This window comes from Gymnoscopelus microlampas (assembly GCF_963454915.1).
Source record: "Gymnoscopelus microlampas genome assembly, chromosome: 16".
NCBI classification, from domain to species: Eukaryota; Metazoa; Chordata; class Actinopteri; order Myctophiformes; family Myctophidae; genus Gymnoscopelus; species Gymnoscopelus microlampas.
Window position 1 is genome coordinate 17679667 of NC_139953.1, and position 21224 is coordinate 17700890.

The 21224-nt window shown below is 42.3% G+C and overlaps 1 protein-coding gene across 1 annotated transcript in view; it reads left to right on the plus strand.

The window, feature by feature from the left end:
- Positions 1–14195: 14195 nt before the first annotated feature.
- cd2ap (CD2-associated protein) overlaps positions 14196–21224 on the plus strand; it is a gene marked incomplete at its 5' end in the record, with an annotated part of 72308 nt that continues 65279 nt past the window's right edge. The window contains one exon of the mRNA XM_084081676.1: positions 14196–14488. Coding sequence (XP_083937802.1) covers positions 14485–14488 — 4 coding nt within the window. The remainder of the gene's footprint in view (positions 14489–21224) is intronic.

Genomic DNA, 21224 nt, shown 5'->3' on the forward strand with positions numbered 1-21224 from the left:
ATCCAACATCAAAACCTAATTCACTGAGGTAGGCCAGACCTCCCTATGTCAGAGCTATAATCTGTCTGGCAGAGTTTCAAAGACTCTGCCTTACTGTAATTTGCAGAGTTTCAAAGACTGCCTTAATTGTAAGAGTTTCAAAGACTCATGTCATGCCTTATATCAGGATTCACAGTTTGTTTGTTATGTCTATGTTGCTAATACCACATTATCATTTATTAATCACTGCAAACAAATAAAAAAAATAAAAAAAATAAACATAATTCTTTCAGAGGAGGCTTAGACCCTTTGGCACATCCAACAAAATGCTGCAGATGTTCTACCAGTCTGTAATAGCTGGTGTCCTCTTCTTTGCAATTGCCTGCTGGGGGGCCACAACAGCATAAGGGACACAAACAGACAACAACAAAATAGTGAAGAAGGCTGGCTCTGCTCTGTCATCTGTGCTAAACTGGATAGTACAGAGGAGGTGGCAGAGGTGAGAACTGGGAGGAAGCTGGAAGCTCTGGTTAACCCTTCCCATCCCCTCCATGAGGAGATACTGGGCTGCCGTGTAAAGCCTGGTGACGCGAGGTTAGGTCCGACTGAGCAGCAGTGCTTCAGGCAGATTCATCCGACCCCAGCAGAAAAACAATAGACTTGGTCTGTCCTTTGTGCCAGTAGCCATGAGGTTATACAATGCCGAACACGGCCGCTCTGCTCAGTCCATTGACTAATAACTCTGGAGTAACATCCATTCTGAGGACAATACTGTACTGATACTGACTCTATTGTTTGCACTGATACTGTTTTCCCCTCTCACTTTTTATACTGTACAGTTCGGATACTGGATCTTATTGTATACTGTTGTATATTGTTGATACTGTATTGTTATTATCGATGTTTCTTCACCTTTTTCATCTTTCTATCATGGTTACATTGTTGCTTCCCCAATTGTAGGCTATTTGCCTTTTCCTCTAAATCTGTGTTCCAACTGCTTTGCTGCCTCTGGCAACTGAATCTCTCTATATTTCAGATACGTGTTGGCAAAATCCCAATATAAACCATCACTTCTGTTTTTAATCATTGAATTTAACAGACCACTTGAAATGCTGGGTCTTATTTGTTCTATTTTGAAACACAAAAGGATCATATCCCCATGGAACTAAATCCTACTATACATTTTCAAAATCTCTGCGTGCATGTGTCAGTGTGTGTATCCGTCCAACGTGTATCTCGAGAACCATAGACGTCAAACTCATGTACTGTATGTATCGCCGGTTAAGGTTAGGTTTAGGCATAGTTTTACTGAGATTAGGGTTAGGGTTAAGGTTAGGTTTAGGCATAGTTTTACTGAGACTAGGGTTAGGATTACGGTTAGGTTTAGGCCTATTTTACTAAAAGGTGCCCAGTCTTCCAAGGTCTGGTGCCCACTCTGTATTGGTGCACAGATTTCCCTAGTGCCCAGTCTCCGAGGCCTGGTGCCCACTCTTCCTGGTGCCCAGATTTCACTAATGCCCACGTCCCTTCCTGTATTCGTCCCAACTTGCATCATTCCCGATTGGGCCAGTAAAAGTAGGGATAAACTACTAGTTTAGAAAAAAAAAACATTGGTTTGATTACTTGTCTTGTCCTTCATACAGCCTGTAGCAATTTTGAGCCTAGTTACAGCTGAATCCTTATATTTACAACAAAATGCAAAACTGATTGTAGCTTTTACCCCTAAGATCAAATACTCCCTGTTTATCCGTTGCAGTGGTTGCAAGTAACTACTCTACTCAAGTATCAAGTACTGTAGCCTACTTAAGTGCAAGTTTGAGGTACTTTCACTTTACTTGAGTGTTTTCCATTTGTTATAGGCGACTTATGCTTTTACCCCACTATACCTCAGGGGCATACTGTCTTTTGTTCTCTACTACAAGTATTTGACAGCTTACTTTGCAGATTTAGAAAACCTACATTACTGATTATGTATTAGAGGTTAAGCCTATACCCAGCAACACATAAAGTAGGCCTAATTCAAACCAGTCAGACCTTTACCAGCTGCAACATTAAAGTGATGAACACATGAATGTATTAATCCAATAATATTATTGTGAAATGGGCCATTCTGCATAATCAGTTGCCTACTTTTACGTAAATATGTATGATACTGTACATATTTTTGATGCCTATTGGCCACTTTTGTACTTTACTCAGGTAAAATGGTGAATGCAGAACTTTCATTTACTCTACTCTTACTTACTCTACTCTCACTCTAAATTAAGGTATTGCTAAGCTACTTTAAGTAGAACATCTGAGTATTTCTTCCACCACAGTCCATTACACTGTATACATCTCAGTGTTTTCCCTACTAAGTTCCAATAAGGAAAACACAAAAGAAAATTAACTGCTAACTGCCCTTATGATACACAGATTATCTAGACCAGGGGTCTTTAACAGGGGGTCCTCAGAGTTACTACAGGGGGCCAACAAATCTTTGTGTGATAGGATTAACCACATGAACCCTAGCATGCTACAACAAGTCTATGAAGCTCAATGAAATCTATTAAGAAGTTCAATCTGCAACACAATTTTATTACAATATGTAGAGGAGGTCCCTGATTCATCTCTCTCTCAGCTAAGGGGTCTTTGGGCTGAAAAAACGTTGAAGAGCCCTGATCTAGACAGTTCAGCCATCTCTGCTCGCATTATTACCAACTCATAATGTTGACATTGGGAAAATGCTTCATTCATTCAGGTATTCTTCAATGACTATGTATAGGCTGACCTCTACCGGTAAACATTGGTCATTACAACACACATGTAATTAACCAAATGACCTGCTAACTTAATCCTGTACAGGCCTAACAGTTGTTTTGCATCGGTTTCTTAGATGGATATTTAATCATATATTTTGCAAGAAATTATAAAAATGTATTTAAAAAAATGCATATGTCCAACTTTCCCTTTTATATGATTTATTTTAGGCAGCAGTGTAAAGTACATTTACTCAAGTACTCTACTTAAAGGTCGACGTCACCCATTTTCAACCTATCTTCATATAATTGGTCCTCACTAATGCTCATTATAATATAGTAACATTTTTGTCAACTCACTCTGTGTCTCAGAGGAGGGCTGTGGATTGTTCAGAAACCCGCCTACCAGTGACATCATCAATGGGGAATCCAAGCTAATAGAAACTGCGGGCTTTTTATTCCTGGAAAGTTAGCATGCTATAAGAAGCCATTGTTCTCCAGTTAATTAAAATTGAAAATATAGCTGCAAGCAGCGATAATACGGGGCCAGGAGAGAGAAAGAGAAATGATAATTCCTTTAACAGGTCAGTTCATGAAAGTCCTTGCGGTCTTGTTTCCAATGAGGGCCTGTGAGCAATTAGGGGTTAAGAGTCTTGCTCAGGGACAAATTTCATGTCATCGATACATTTGCTGACCTCGCCTGGAATCGTACCTGGGGCAACCAGAGCCTCTGGCTCCCTAGGCGGGCTCACTAACCACTCAGCTATGGCCGACCCTCAGAGAGAGAGAGAGAGAGAGAGAGAGAGAGAGAGAGAGAGAGAGAGAGAGAGAGAGAGAGAGAGAGAGAGAGAGAGAGAGAGAGAGAGAGAGAGAGAGAGAGAGAGAGAGAGAGAGAGAGAGAGAGAGAGAGAGAGAAACGGAATAGATTGAAGATAGAAACGGAATAGATCGAAGAGACAGAGAGAGAGACATGGAAACGGAATAGATTGAAGAGAAAGACATGGAAACGGAATAGATTGAAGAGAGAGAGAGAGAGCCATGGAAACGGAATAGATTGAGTCATGTTTTTTGCAATTCAACTTAAATGAGTGTGCATCAAGTGAGGCTTGAACCAGCAACCTTGTGGTCGTGAGGCACTCTTAGGTAGCTGCAACACTACCTATAGTGCTATAGCTTTGTCCAGGCTGATATTGTCTGTTGAGGATCACAAACTCTTGCCTTCTGTCATGACCCAAGCCCCTGTTTCACTAACACTAAGATCACTCGTTCACAAACCATTTACCAATTAAGAAATTGTACATCTCCTCAGAAGCAAAACTAGTGAAAGTAGCCGATCTACAAGCTCACAAACCATTAAAAGTTGTCAGATTGTACATCGGCTATTTTCACAATGAAGTATGTTATACATTGAAAAAACTACTCAAGATTGCGGACAATCTAAGGGCGGTGCTTACTGGTCAACGTGATAGATGTGTTCCTCATTAGTCAAGGCACATGTGTAAGCAGGTCTAATGGCTGTCGGCCAAACGAGGCATGACTTTTGCCTGTTTAAAGTTTGCATTTTCAAAAAATTGCTATAGCGCCCCCGTTTGACCAATTGGAGTAAGATTGGTTTCAGTGATATTTGGAATGGCCCTTTACATTTCTGCAAAGTTTCAAAGAATGGTAAGTCTGCATGTATGTGTTAGGGGCAGATGAATAATTGTCATAAAACTACAATATTCATTGGCTCATTAAAGCTTCATTTTTTCACTTATGGAAGATATTTTGCAAACGTTTTTTGGTATAGGTCCAAAGTTCATGTGTAAAAAGTTTCGTGCAGATTACTCAAATATCCCAGGAGGAGATAGGTTTTAACTGTTTTTCATATAATTCAAAATGGTGGGAGATCTAAAGGTCAGAGGTCAAAAGTCAGAGTGTGAAAGTTGTTCAGCATGAGGAGACGCATGTGTGCATCGAAGTTTCATGGCTGTAGGTGAAACAGGGCATGAGTTGTACCTGTTCAAAGTTGTCATTTTCAACTGAGTGCTATAGCGCCACCTTTTGACGAAAGATTGTGAGATTTATTTTTTGATCGTTTTTCATGACCATCTATCATATGGCCGAGTTTCTTAAAAAGCGACTGCACGGTTCAGCCAGAACTGGCAAAAACGGCAGAAGAAGAAGAAGAAGAAGAAGAAACGGAATAATGCCAATAACAATATGGGTCCATGCTGGAAGCCTGGCCCCATAATAAAAGTGTGGACTCTTGTTTGGAAAAAAAAAACCCTGCCTAATGATGATGTCACTACTAGGCGGGTTTCTGAAGTGTCCATAGTGTCACGGTGCGAGGCAGGGAGTTGTAGGACCCAAGCGCAGACAGTGACGCAGAGACAGAACGGATCAGATGCAGGGGTTTTATTAACTAAACAGGGAAAACAAGGCAAGGCCAGGTAACCAACAGAACACTGTGACAACAATAATGAATCAACACAGACTGGAAACAGAGGGGCATATACATAGACAGGGACTAACTAGGCACAGGTGAGAACAAAGGACAATTAACACATGATTGGCTGTAACAGAACAAGACACAGGTGAACTACAAATGCAAACACATACAGGCGAGACAAGACAGGAAGCGGCAACAAGGCAAAACAGGAAACACTAAGACAACACTACAAAATAACAGTACAGGGAGAACAGGGAACAATACAACAGGAAGAGTGGCCAAAAGGGTCCAAAAGGGTCCAATACCATATAAGGTCAGACATAGGCTAAATAATAAAGTCACAGTCCACGGTCCGAGGAGCGGACCGTGACAGTACCTCCCCTCCACGGGACGACTTCCAGGCGTCCCAGAACCGGAATGGGGGGGGGGGGCAGAGAAGCGGGCCAGAACCTCCGGGGGGGGAGAGGGCTGAGACAGGATCGGGGGGGGGGGGGGGGGGGGGCGCTGCCAGGGCTCTGCGCGGAGGACATCAGCGCAGAGGGCACAGGCAGGGCAGGAAGGCGAGGCGTGGGTCGAGGCCGGGAAGGCCAACCGGGTCCGGCCGGACTGCGGCCGGTGAGTCCGGGAGAGCAGGCGAAGACCAGGCCGAGAAGACTGGAACGAGGCCGGAAGGCCGCCGGGCACTAGCCGGAGCGCGGCTGGGGAGGCCCGGACGGCGGGCGAAGGTCCAGGGACGGAGACAGGGGGGTCGAGGCCAGATGGGCCGCCGGGAACCAGCCGGGACACGGCTGGGGAGGCCCGGGTGGCAGGCGAAGAACCAGGGGGGGGGGGGGGGGGGGCTGCCAGGGCTCTGCGCGGAGGGCATCGGCGCAGAGGGCACAGGCAGGGCAGGAGAGGCCCCGGACAGCGACGACCGGAAAACGGGTCACGAGCGGCCCTGCCGAGACCACGAACCAGCACAGAAGGACCGGACACCGCACCTGGATACTGGCGGAGCACGTCCAGGTTCGGACGTCTCGGCAGGCCGCCCGCCGTTCGTCGCAGCTGACCCGGGGCGAAGCAGGAGTTGGACCGTGGAGGCTCCGGGATGCTGGGCAGTGAAGGCTCCTGGATGCTGGGCAGTGGAGGAGCGTGGGCGGTGTCGAAGGCCAGGGCGAAGACGCCCCCTCGCCCGGTTCCCCCTGACGATAGCCAAGCGAGACCCAGCATAGGGAAGCAGCTGTCTCAGCATAGGCTGGCTCAGGGAACACGGGGTCAACAGAGGCAGGCTCGGAGCAGAGAGGCTGGAGGCCTACAAACCCAAGGGGTGCAGGCTGATGAGTAGGCTGGCCATCGACAGGCTGTCCGCTGGGTCCATTTGGTTGATTCATTCTGTCACGGTGCGAGGCAGGGAGTTGTAGAACCCAAGCGCAGACAGTGACGCAGAGACAGAACGGATCAGATGCAGGGGTTTTATTAACTAAACAGGGAAAACAAGGCAAGGCCAGGTAACCAACAGAACACTGTGACAACAATAATGAATCAACACAGACTGGAAACAGAGGGGCATATACATAGACAGGGACTAACTAGGCACAGGTGAGAACAAAGGACAATTAACACATGATTGGCTGTAACAGAACAAGACACAGGTGAACTACAAATGCAAACACATACAGGCGAGACAAGACAGGAAGCGGCAACAAGGCAAAACAGGAAACACTAAGACAACACTACAAAATAACAGTACAGGGAGAACAGGGAACAATACAACAGGAAGAGTGGCCAAAAGGGTCCAAAAGGGTCCAATACCATATAAGGTCAGACATAGGCTAAATAATAAAGTCACAGTCCACGGTCCGAGGAGCGGACCGTGACACATAGCCCTCCTATATGAGACCCAGAGTAGAAAAAAATTGTAACATTTTACCATGATCATTAGTGAAGAAGATCAATTATGAAGATAGGTTGAAAATGGGTGAAGCCGTCCTTTAAGTACATTTTTTAGGTATTTTTTACTTTACTGGAGTATTTCTGCATTGCAGTATTGATACTTTTAGTTTTAGGTAGGGTACGTGATTTACTTTGGTTAAAATAAGTGTTAAATAGCTCTGATAGTTCTCTTTGATGTATAGAGTGTTTGTTCAGTAAAAGGAGTCTACCATGTCTCTCCAGCTCTTTAAACAGAAAATGCATTTTCAGTGCTCTCTCCTGATTGGCAATACATTGTTTTACTTTTTCCACCACTGGATTTAGGCCTACTGACATATCCCTACTTCTAAAATGGAAGTTCTTTAATAGGCTATTAAATCGTTATATTACCAAACAGAAACGTATGTGTGACGTAAGCACCTAAATGTCCAGACGCAAAACAACACGACGCTTGGGCATCGCATCTGTGTCCCCATAGTTTGTGCCCCATTGAGCGCTGTCTCCCGTCATTATTTGTAATTTTGTGGTTTCACCATTTCTCCACAAGATGGCATCAAGTCACATCCAATGGACATGCAGTAGGCTCAAGCTGAGTCAATTTGTTGTGACATTGAATGTTAAGGCAAACAGTAAGAAACATGACAGTCACTGATGAATGTAGTCCAAATATGATTGTCAGTGCCAAGGGCACATGGTTAAAAAAAGGAAAAAAGTATCATTATTTTACTGGCCAATAAAAAAAATCAAGAGTCTAGTAGCCCCCAGATTCTAGGGGTAGTGGAAAAGCCACTATGTGGTCATCAAAATCTGTAGGGTTCATCCTGGAATCTTCGGTTAATGAGATATGTACAGTATTGTATGAAGAAGCTGATCGATTGGCCTGAAGGTGGCCCTAGCTAGAGGGCAATAGAGACTGTAGGTGATTGTGAAGTGAGATTTCTCCAATTTGGTGCAGTAAAATGTTACCATGTTTACCAGTGATAGAATATGACCTCACATGGTTTGAAAAGAAAACATGAACTGACCTACTGAGGTATTTGTTTGGTCAAAGGTCAAAGTTCAAAGAAATGTATATACGTTGATAATAAACTGCCCACAAAAGGTTTTCACTCTCATTTTGAGCTTCAAGTGCTGGCAGGTGTGTGCCAGTCAGGTGTGACCCCGGCACAGGCGTGTGCCTGGCACCTGAGCATGGGTCCTTTGTTGAATTTGTGTATCCTCCAAGCAGCAACACTGGTGGAAAGATGCCAGGTTTGTCCCTTCAGGATAAGGCCCATGCAATTGATTGATTGATTGATTGATTGAATACTTTATTAGCACAGGAAGCACAGGAAAGTACAGTTAAAACTGTACTTTCCTGTGTACAGTTAAAAAAGTAAAGGCAGCCATGGTTTGTATGAAAATGAATCACTCTATTGAGAGAAGCAGACGAGGTTGACAGTATAGTAAAAAGTATTCTCTGAGGCACAGAATCGAAGGCAGTTTTCTTATCAATAATGGTAACCAGGGCAACGTACCATGGTTCCACAAATATGACACAATTTGTTATTGCATTAATGGCTCCAAGCTATCTTCTCAGCTGGGCAAGTTCTTCATCTGATGTTGCCCTTCCTTCAAGACGGGGTGTCGTGATTTTCAGTGATTTTTTTCCCCCCCTAAAACATAATCATCAGGTATTATGGTTATACTAGGAGGAAGATTTTTTTTCAAAAAAGTGTACAGAAATTGTTAAAATTATGTTTTTATGTGGACACGCCTCCAGTTCATTAAGTATACCTAGTTCTCACCTTAGCACCTCCTCCACCACCTTAGCACCACCCACGTGTCCTAGTCCCTCCTCCTCCTCATGCCCACACCTGTCGTGTTATGATAATGAGGGGGAGGGTACAATTTTACCATGTCACTAAAGGGCTGTTTTTCTATTGGCACGTTTGACCCTCAAGGTTTCGGCCTCCAGGTAGAAACTCAAAATAGTCAGAGAAGACAAAAACATCATAAAAACACCACCAGGGGGCTTAATGAAGTTCTATCAACCTCAGAGACACATGAAAAACAGAAAAAGTGCAAAACCATGGCACCACCTCTTTCAGAATTAGGCTTAATCAGGTGCTGCCATGGCAATCCAAAGTTTGTGATGACTTGTTACTGTAAATATTTGCTACCTTATCTAACTTTCAGGAGGCAAAATAGTTAAAACAAGATCTCCCAGAGAGGAGATAATACAGGGCTTGGGAAGCAACCTTGACATGATTAAGTTATGCCAAGATGGCACACTAAAATATGATAAACACATGCCCAGAAAGGCCTAATTTCTAAGTGAAAGGTGACAGCTTGACAGTAGGATTAATTATACGATACCTCATAATAAGAAAAAGTTATATGATTTGGGCTTATGCAAATTGTTACACATGCAAGTAATTATTAATTGATAACGTAGAAAAAAACAGACCTATCAATACCAATTGGTATTATAAAAGGGGAGAAATAATCGTCAACCACAATTACACTATTAATGTCACGCACCCCCTGGAGGCAGCTTGCATACCCCAGGGGGTGCACTCACCACAGTTTGGTGCCCTGGAGGATAGGCGATCGGGTCTCTCAAATAGGGTTCACCTTCCAGGGAGCTAGAACGGACTCAGCAAGTTTCAAATTAGATTTTGAGATAAAGTGTGTGTACCATCATCTGGGGAGCATGCATGCACTCAGAATTTCATGACACGCTGCCCTTCACATTTGGAGATAACTTGTATGCAAGTGGACATTTGTGGTGGTAGAGGAAAGGCCATTAGGTCACCAAAATCAGCTAGAGGCCAATGTCTGGCCAACTGTGTCATGAAAGTTCACATCATTCTATTCAATCCAGCCAGTAGTTCTTTCCACATTTGTTGTTAGGGACCAAAGTGGTGAACGGATGGTTTGATGGACAGACAGACAGACAGATAGACAGACAGACTGACCAACCGACCGACCAACATAGCCCCTTATAGCCCCACTGCTAGGGGCTAAAAATCCAATCTACAATGATGTCTTCTCTTCAGTGAACTGAAGTCTACAGACTGTGTGCTGCAGTGTATTCATCACTGTGCAGCCTTCTCTCAAGGGCACATTGATAGCAGTTGTTTACAGAGAGAGGGAATAACAGTAGCACACACTTTAGCTACATTAGAGTCTTGTAGGCTACTGCTTGTTAGAAACTACTCCAAAATACTGTGCATATCAAATCCTGTAGAGACAATGCAAACGTGTGAGTCTGTTGTAATATTGCTTACCACACTTAATCTGTTATTAATTTACGGTATGTTACTGCACATTATGTGCAGAGATCTACATAAGGAACATTTTGCTGAACTAGCCTATGATATTAGATCAGATGAGGTTATTGATTATATTGTTACAACATATATTTTCTTTAAAATAAATGCAAAAATGTGCTTAAAGAAATGTTTTCATAGAGAAAACTTCAAACTTGCATATCTTCAAATAGATTATTTTGTTTGAGATAATGTTATCTTTCATTGGAAAAGAACACATTCTAGATACAGCAAATCAGATCAAGTTGTAGGGATTAATGTATTTAATCTCACTGGTGTACACTATATAAAAGACCAGCTGTACAATCCATGTTTTCACATCCCTTTTTCATGGTATTTGCAACAACTACATAAAAACGTGATGGATTTTGACTGATGACATATATGTCTTCCATGCTTTCATGTCTGTGAACATTAGGATTATATGGGTTACGTCAACCACAAAAGGACAGCAAAAACAAAAATCCCAGATTGAAAAGACGGAGGTTGTTCCATAATCTCTTTAGGAGATCCAGGCATCCATTCTCTGTCGCTCACACAACATATTCAACCACATCCTCTATATTTGCCAATATGTGGTTCAGCATATTTTGCATATCATTTGTATTTACAACTACTTCCTTTTTTTTCTCTCTTTTTTTACAGTTCAATGTGTCCATGAGAGATAAGCAAGCAGTGGTTGAAGAAGTAGCCTTTTTAAGCCCTGATGATCCCTCTTTATCGTGCACTTATAATGTTATGCTTCTCATGGTTTTTGCCCGCCTGAGTCCATTAAGAGCTGTGAAAATTGTAATTTTTTTGTGAAATAAGAAATATGTAGCAAAGTACACAATAAAATCTATTTTCTTAATTTAACTCTGAGTGTACAAATGGAACCACAATATATTTTACTCACTCACACACACACACACACACACACACACACACACACACACACACACACACACACACACACACACACACACACACACACACACACACACACACACACACACACACACACACACACACACACACACACACGCACACGCACGCATGAAGGCACACACACCTTGGGTGCTGGACTGAGTAACAATAAGTTGAAGAAGAGAGTTCTGCACACCATATTTAGTAAATATTAAATGGTACTTCATAATATACATTATTTTATTATATCATCTATATTTATTATGAATAGCTTTATTATTTATGTATTCCCCCTCCCTTTTTCTCTCCCAATTTTGGCTGTCGTGCCCGTTACTGATTCTCTGATTCTGTTGTCACTGCTGACAAGTAGTTTAGCAATTAATGCTAAAGTTTTCAGTGGGTGATTCCTTATCCAGGATTTGTACAACATGCAGGCGTGTGGCTTGCATATTTCTAATGGCATGTTGTCAATAAGCAGATGGGGAAAAGCCTACACTGCCCTTTGATACCTAAACAGCATTTACTGCCAAGGACTCATGCATATGGGATTTATTTCCAGTAGCACTGTTTAGTCATAGCTCTTTCATTCTGTGTGTCTGTGTGTGTGTGTGTGTGTGTGTGTGTGTGTGTGTGTGTGTGTGTGTGTGTGTGTGTGTGTGTGTGTGTGTGTGTGTGTGTGTGTGTGTGTGTGTGTGTGCGTGTGCGCGTGCACATGCGTGCGTGCGTGCGTGTGTATGTGTTAATTAATTGCTGTCGGTAGCAGACAACAATATGTATAATTATGTGTGTGCAGTTTACTGTGAGAAAGAAGGGTGAAGAGAGAGAGAGAGAGAGAGAGAGAGAGAGAGAGAGAGAGAGAGAGAGAGAGAGAGAGAGAGAGAGAGAGAGAGAGAGAGAGAGAGAAATAAAGAGAGACACTTGAAATGAAGTGGCTCTTCTACAGTACCAAGCTCTGTGTCAATTGGCCTCTAAAATAGCACCCAGCAGTATAACATACCAGTTTGCCAACTACAGTATGCCAACTGTTGTGGAGCCAATATATTGGCAGAATTATTCATGGCAGCCCGGGCGAGCATTAGTGAGGCTCAGATGGATTTCTGGCACGTCTGTCCTTTCAACAAGTGTTGTAGTAAGACACGCCTAATTTGACGGTTGGGAATCAAGGTTTGATTCTTCTGCTAAAAGTACTGTAATTGGGTCCAAAGAGAAGGATTTTTGATGGAGTCAGGGTTTGACTTTTTATACGTTTGGTGTGTTCGTGAATAATAGTAAAAAGGTGAGTCAGCTTGGCTTTCTCTGAATCCTGAGTCCCCCAAAAGACATGTTTTGTTCAGTTCAATTGAATTCAATACTATAATTAGTTTGCAGTAAAAGTGACCAAAAGTGATCATACCATCACAACTTCAACCCTCATTATGTTGGGGGGGTTAAATGAGGGGGGTGGGGGTTGAATGTGCTCCTCAACCCCCTAGCCCCCTAGCACATCATGGAGGAGATGAGATGGGTTTTTTTTCAGCTTCCTCCTCATCCTCCCCACAGCAGCCACCTAAAGACTGTCCAGTTTAACTCCTGCTATGGAGCCAACCTTCCTCACCAGTATATTTGTTGGCATCCCTTGTGTTGATGTTACCCAACAGACCATGGCAAAGAAGAGGACAGTGGCTACTACAGACTGGAAGAACATCTGCTGCAGCCTGTTGCACACATTGAAGGACCCGAGCTATCTCAGGAAGAACGGCTTGCTCTGAGTCTATCCCTTCGTGTAGAGGGCCTCAGGCTCAGAGTTGTCAGTCTTGTTCAGTTCATTGGTCATGTGTGTGTACTCCCATGTAGTCATGATGACACAGGTTTCTGATTGGTTTAGGGCAGGCTTTATGCAGAGCACAAATGTTGTTTATAATATTTATAGGCTATTGACAGTTGTATGATTTTTAACCTGTGGCTTTTTAGTTAGAGAACCGTCAGACCATTAGATCAACCTGACATTGCCCATATATCATTTCAACACATTTTAAATGATTATCTTTAATCATTATCAAATTATTAACGAGATCGAGATCTAATTGATTGATATAGTTCAATGCAAGTTTTTTTTTATAAAGTAGACTTATCTTTTAATATCTCAGATAATATCTATCATAGATATGATGATACATTACATTTATTTGAGACTCTAAGTTTCAACTAGTTTCACCTGAATGTCCATCTCTCTTTTTCTCTGTCTGTACCCTGGCAGTGGCCTGTCACATGACCATTATTTACACTCGCTGAGCACTGAGCAGTGGTGGGAAGTAACTAAGTACATTTACTCAACTCAAGTACTATAAGTACACTTTTGATGATTTTTTACTTTACTGGAGTATTTCCAATTTTCAGTAGTTTTACTTCTACTCCACTACATCTCAGAGGAAAATATTGCACTTTTACTAAAACTTTAGTTACTAGTTACTTTGTAGATTTTGATTATTATTACAAAACATACATTAACCACTTCTTCAGCCCACTTTCGGCCATTTGAAAATAGCTGATCTATAAGCTCACAATGCCTTGCCATGCGACGCATTGTGAGCTTGTAGATCTGCTATTTTCAAAAGATGTTTATACATTTGAAAACTTCAAATAGGATTTCTGCCTAATGAGTACTTTTACTTATGGTACTTTAGTACATTTTGAATACCAGCCTTTTACTTGTAACAGAGTATTTCTACATTGCAGTATTGATACTTCTACTTAAGTAACAAATGTTAGTACTTATTCCATCACTGTTAATTACTCTCGCTGAGTGGGCTAATAATAATACAGGAGCTCGGGATCAACATTCCATTAAAAGTTCCTCTCGCGGGACTGTCGCGGTCTGTCCGGCCCTGAAACATCGCGAAGTTTCCCCTCTATGTTAGTATTTTGATGGCAGCAGAACAGAACAGCCAGGGAAGTCCAAGAAAGGTGGAGACTCCTGGATAACTTCCTGCACAATCATCCACACAAACCCGCCACCAAGTAGATACGCTTGGGGCAGGCTGCTGCTGAAGAAAGACGAATGGATATACGACATTTATCGGCAGCGAACCGACAAATCCACTCTTCAGGCGTCAGTAAATAGACATCTACCTGGCTGGTAGCTAAGCTAGCATAGAGAGGCTGCAGGATAAGATTCCCAACATCTGATAGCGAGGCGGTGCGACGGGGCTTCGATCGAAGCACAGGAATGGGTGAGTTTTCCCATCATGAGGCGCTTAATGTGGTGTGATGTGTGTACAGTCTGTTTCACGCTACGTTATATTTGTTTTTTATTAATATAAGGAAGGAGGTTGAGCTACAGATCAACCACCAAACCGAAGTGTCAAGGATTTCTCTGCTTATTCTGTGCAACGCTTTGCCCAACTGGGGGAGTATAAAGTTAGCCCTCTGCAGTTAGCTGGTTAGCTTAGCGAACTAGCTAGCTGGATTTAGCTGTATATAATGGCTGGAATTCCCACCGAATGTTATAACTTGAACTATACTCTCTACAGTCTGTAACTTAATGTCAATGTGGTGTTTTGTAAGTACTTAGCAGTCGCGAAGTCGCTGAAATAAACCCGGGGGTGAATTTCTTCTAACTCTGAGCAAACTTTCATGTTCTCCACAGTGACGTTTTCTCAAGGATCCCAATACCATTTCACACATTCCAGGAATATCAATAGCAGCGTCTTCAATCTGTTTTCTGCATGACAACTTAGCCTTTGCCATTTCCTCATGTCTTGCTGACTTATTGACGAGATTGCGTGCTCTGTGTGGAGAGACATTCTTTCCATTTGACAGCCATGTCCCCACTCCCCACACACCAGGGGTGGAAAAAGTACTACATTTTTTCACTAAAAGTATCAATACTGCAATATAGAAATGGCCGAAATGTATATTGGGCTGAAGTGGTTAATATATGTTTTCTAATAATAATAAAAATCTACAAAGTAACAAATAACTAAAGTTTTCAAATAATTGTAGTACAATATTTGTCTCCGAGATGTAGTGGTGTAAAAGTATTGAAAATTGGAAACACTCCAGTAAAGTGAAACTACCTCAAAATTGTACTTAAGTACAGTACTTGAGTAAATGTACTTAGTTACTTTACACCACTGCCCCACACCCATCTGCACCTTGTAGCCAAAAGTTTAGTCCATCCATGGGCTATTGTGCTGTGTTGTAGGAGATGAGCCAGAATGGGCCATGTAATGTCCCTGTGCTCCCTCACCTGACGAGAGTAGTAATTATGTATTCATTAATGAGTTTGGATCTCAGGGTGGTTGAGTGAATTTCATTTAGGTGGATTACATTACATTGTTTGTTATAGGCCTGAGGCTGAGGTTATTCACTGGTCAACCTCTGAACTTTGGAACATCACATAATAACTTTTATACTGCATGAATGGTACTCTGGCCAACAATAGCCACAGTCACAGCACTGCCAAAATGCCACCAATGGCATTTTCTATATGGCCATTTCTTTATTTGGAGTCACCTCAAGGCGAGTTTCTGTATGAGGGCATGGCTGCTGACTCCATTTAGGGGAAACAAAGCCTTTGTCCTGGTCAAAACAATACAGACCTAAATCACAAGCTTACTGTACTTGGTGTGAAATGGTCCCAAGTTCCTCCAACTGTGAGCTCGCTGAGCTGTGAGGTTTCTCAGATTGTGTGTGTGGTGAGATTGTTGTTAAAAGTCTTTGCTATGCAGTGAAACGGGTTACTCAGCCTAGCTTGTCTGTCTTACTTTTTAAAGTTTGTGGTGCCTGGCGTCTTCGTGTTATATTCAGCCTTATAGCTCATTGCGTGCACTGCACAAGGAACTTGGTCACATTTGTGGTTACTGTGTTACAGCAGTGACAGACAGAAACGTTGAGGGTTAAGCCTTATGTGTACTTGTGTAGGTTCCTTGTTATATTTCCCAGACTCTCAAGCTGTAGTAGACTCTGTAGCCTGTGTGTTGTGATGGGTTGTTCCTCTCACTGTTGTATTCCTCTTGTTAGAGGAGACTTGTTGCGTAGGGTTACCTCATCTGTGTTTGAACATGTCCTGCTGAGTTGTTTAAGCAAGCCCCTCACATTCTGTGGTCACACTACTATGAGTAAGGCTTAAGCTACATGCAGCCTGCTTATTTGGTTATCGTTAAGGATTTATTTATTGGAACCATAAAAGTGCACTAATTGGAATATTCTTGTTCTCTGTCTGGTCTGTCTAAGACTAGGGATGCACCTAATATTCGGCCACCAAATATATTCGGCCGAATATGGCCAAAAAAAGCATATTCGGTATTCGGCTGAATAGATTTTGACAGCGAATACAGAATGTATAACTGATCTCAATATGGACCCATAGTGATTATACGTTTTGCCATAATCATGTAGCTCTACAACAGAGGCACAGCCATAACAGCAATGGTACAAATATATATATATATAAAAAAACATTTTTTAATAACCATATTTGGTTATTCGGCCAACGGTTTCTTATATTTGGTATTCGGTTTCGGCCAAGAATTTCCCATTCGGTGCATGCCTATCTAAGACCGTTTGACTGTTCTCACCAGTCTATAGTTTCTATTAAATACCTTTTTTATTAGGATGCCTGTTATTATTCATACATTTAATTTCTAGCTGTTTACAGGCCTCTTCTAAATTAATCAATCAAAGTCTGACTCTTCAGTTGGACTGAACTGTGGCGCTCAAGAAAACTTGCAGATAAGAAGCTGAATTTATTTTAACAGACCACAGAAGAGAGTCATCGTGCCATGATACCACTGTGCTTATTTTTTCAGCCATGGTTTTTTTGAGTATACCATAACCTCCAAATTATGATTAGTTACTTGCCAATGTAGCTTCTACAGTAGATATTGTATACCTAGCCATGGTTCACATGACGCTCGTCTGTCACAAGCGTCATGGAACCGTTTGTTCCTGTTTTTTTTTTTTTTTTTTACATTTACAACTCTCACATGTACATACACGTTCAGTTTTCAAATATAAAGTGCTGACCGACATGCCACGGAATTTAACAAGTTGAGCCGGCAAAGGTCCATTTTCTCCTATGCGACACTACTGGTTGGGAGGTGTATTGCACTCTGATACATTACAAATACGGGAGATACGGGTACTTATCGCGGGCCGGCTCAACTTGTAACATCCGTGGCTCGGGGGCAAGCACTTTATATTTGAAATCTGAACGTTTATGTACATGTGAGAGTTGTAAATGTCAAAAAATCGAAAACCAGGAAGGAACAATCGGTTCCATAACTGTCATGGTATGACAGTCATGGAACCGATGTTTCAGGGCTACTGTATACCATGAGTCACAGAACAAGTTTATCAGAATGTGGCTAGTGGTAATAATTAATTTCCATGTAAATTACATGTTTTAACATGTTATTTTTGGACTGAGAGCTTAGTCTAATCAGGTTTGTTGATGTTTTGAGGTCAGTTAATTTGCAATATGACAAACCTAAATTAGGGTTCTCCAGTTAAGGGAGTACACAGTAAAATCCATTTAACTCCCAGAGTTAAATTAACAGAGGAGTGAGGATTTTAGTGTGTGTATAGTTGACTGCATGTGACCATACAGTAATGTAACTGTTTCATAGGCTACTTACTTTGTCACCAAACCCCAACCCTTCTAGGAATGGTGATTTCTAACATAAAAATAAACATCCTCAGCTAACCATAAGTATTACAAAGATGCACAGTTTGGACATCCCCTTCAAAAAAGAAACCATGGCATACTTTAAGAAAATGACATGATGATGAGTTCATAAATCATCACAATTTAGCCTAATTTCCTAACTCAATCATCAAACTTTTAAGTGACTCATCAACACAGATGTCATTGCAAAACTGTGCTTCCATTCTTGTCTTTAGACCTTTATAATGTGCACTTGCACAAAAGTGCGAAAACAAGTATATAATCTCAGTCAGCCCTCTATGTAGTTTCAATATGACTGTATAGTTAACTATAGTGAAATATATAGAATCCCAGGTTCTCACTTTTACCCCTCCTGATCAGTTCCTGTTAATTTGCCCTAAAGCACGGAGTCAGGGACTGACCTCCCACTTATCATTGAAGTATTCCATAGAGCAAGGGTCTTCAACTGGGGTCCGGGTCCTCAGAGTTACTACAGGGGGGCTGGCAAATCTTTGTGTGACATGATTATTTATTTTTACCTTAACCACTTGAACCCTAGCATCCCTTTTCCGAGGAGAACTTCAGCCAAAAATAGCAGATCTACAAGCTCACAACGCCTCGCACTGCGAGGTGTTGTGACCTTGTAGATCGGCTATTTTTGGCAAAGAGGTATCGGTGTAGACTAGGGAAAAAAGAGCAGACCAAGTAAACAAAAAAAGTTTAATCTGACACACAATTTTATACAATAGGTTATAGAGGGGGTCCCTGACTCCCTGCTTCATCTCTCTCTCAGCTTGGGGTTCTAGGCATGAAAAAGTTCCCTGCCATAGAGGACTGTATGCTGCTAAGGTTGAGTGTTATTGTTTAGCTTAATTTCTTTCTTGCCTCATGTCCCTTGCTGTTGCTAGGATTGTTTGAATAGGCTCTTTGTCTTTTTTGCATGTGCTCTATAGGAGGAAAGCAACATCCTCAACGATGTATATATTCTTAAGCCTACTTGTCTTTGCTGCAAGTAAAGAGTGAAGAGTTTGGTTATTTACAGTGCATAAACAGAGTTGGATGGGCTGCTCATGGACACGCACTGTGTGCACACTAGGCCTACTGTATCCCCCCCCCCCTCCAAATAGGGAAGCATGTTTGCAACACTTGACCTTTCGTGGCCTGTTGAGCAATATTCACCGTATTTTCCCCAACATAATTGTTTGAGACATCTCTTTCTGTAAGTTTGGTAAACGTGCTTGGCTGAATAATGTTTTTCCCTCATTGCCCAACTACTGTCAAACTATCATTGTTTTATCTGATGGATTTTTTTACTTTTATTACTTGTAAAGAGAATCAATAATCCAAAAAACTGGCTGAGTGTCCATGTTCACAAACCCCAGCTCCCAGCAGGCTTGAATGTGGATGCCAGTGATGTCCCAGCAGGTGTGAGTGTGGATGCCAGTATCCATTCACCCAAACCCTAGCTCCCAGCAGGTGTGTGTGTGTGTGTGGATGCCATTGCCAGTATCCATTCACCCAAACCCTTGCTCCCAGCAGGTGTGTGTGTGTGGATGCAATTGCCAGTATCCATTCACCCAAACCCTAGCTCCCAGCAGGTGTGTGTGGATGCAATTGCCAGTGTCCATTCACCCAAACCCTAGCTCTCAGCAGGTGTCTGTCTGTCTTTGCTAGTGGGTGGCAGGGTGTTGCTGAGAAGTACACCAATAGGCCTAATGTGTTCAGTGAACCTACCTTGGGTAAATACAGGTTTAAGGTTAAGGGTTGAACCATGGTGCCAATAATAGCCTATTCCACTGACTCCCTCCTCTCGTTCTCTAGTAAAGTACAGGTGGACGTCCTCGCCAAAGGCTTCTTTCTAGGTAGTTAACTGAAGTTCAATGTCCGTCATCTTAGGAAACGGCTGCACTCCAATATTTGAAAGGAACAGACAGGACTCAGGAGAGACTTCATCTCATTTTCTCCACTTTATCTATTTACTTTTGCCAGTGGCATCACTCTCTCTCTCTCTCTCGTTGTCTCTTCCTCTCTATCACCATCTCTCTGTTCAACCCACTGCGGCCTTCCTTCATATCAGCAAGCTCGCAAATCAGTGTGAAAGAATGTAGTCAAGAGTTTCCTTTTCCCTGGCTGTGTGCATGCGTGTATGAAAGAGCACAGAAAGCCAGTGTACAGGAGTGCAGAATGCAGGCTGGATTGGCCTGCTGAGAATGCGTCTGCCTGGCACTCGGCTCGCCTGCGTGGCCTTGAATACCCCCCTCCCCTCCTTCCTCCCCTCTTCCTTCCTCTCTCTGTGTTCTCTTATTTTCTATCCATCGTCCATCTCTTCTCCAAGCATCTGTGTGATCCATGTATTTGTCTTCTCTCTTTATGGCATGACCCCCCCCCCCTCTCAATTCTCCCCGTTAGCACATCAAATCTGTCAAAAGGCTATGTACGGGGCACGTTGTAACAGACTCTCCAGCAGGACGTAAGTTTGTGTGTAAGGGGGTGTGAAGCGTGGGGGCATAATGTGGGACCTGCTTTCCTCTATCTTCCTGTTCACTTCAGCTGAACTCGGAGGATGTGCCTTTTCCAAGCTGGCTACTTCAGCCATCATCATGCTGCCTAATATAGAGCTCAATTAAAAATGTATGGCATATAGTTAGTAGCACATTTTATATTGGGTGCACGAAATAACATTTTGTCATTGCTCAAGCTTTAAAATATTCTTCTTTTTAGAACTGTGTCTCTGTATCAACTCGGGGTACAGCATACTCTCCAGGCTTTTTTTCCTTCTTGAAATTTTATGTAATAGATGTGACTGTAAAATACACATGTTTATATATTGAAATAAAAACTCTCCAGGCTGGTAGTTTAGATGAGAGCTCGGCACTATGAGAGGTAAATTGCCACCGCAGGGAGAGAAGAGAAAAGATAAATTAGTGCTCCTGATGATGCAGACAGGGCTTTGAGCAAGACTGGGCATGGAGGAGGTATGTTAAAGAAAACACACTCCATGTGCCCTTGCACATTTCCACATAGTAAATAAAGAGACCCTTTTTCCACTGAGCATAAAATGGCAATGTTTTACTTAATGGTTGCCATTAACCCTGTAGGACACTGTTTCTCAAGCTGCGGCCCTGGAGCCAGAAATGGGCTGTGAGACGTTCTTACATAGAGAAATCATTTGTTACTTACTGTATATTATGTTCCTGAAATTCTGTGAGAAAGCAGTCCTCATAAGAACAATTGCTTTAGACTTCTTCCCAAAGTCTCTTGAACTCCTACTTTTTGTTGTTGTTGTTGTCTATTGACAC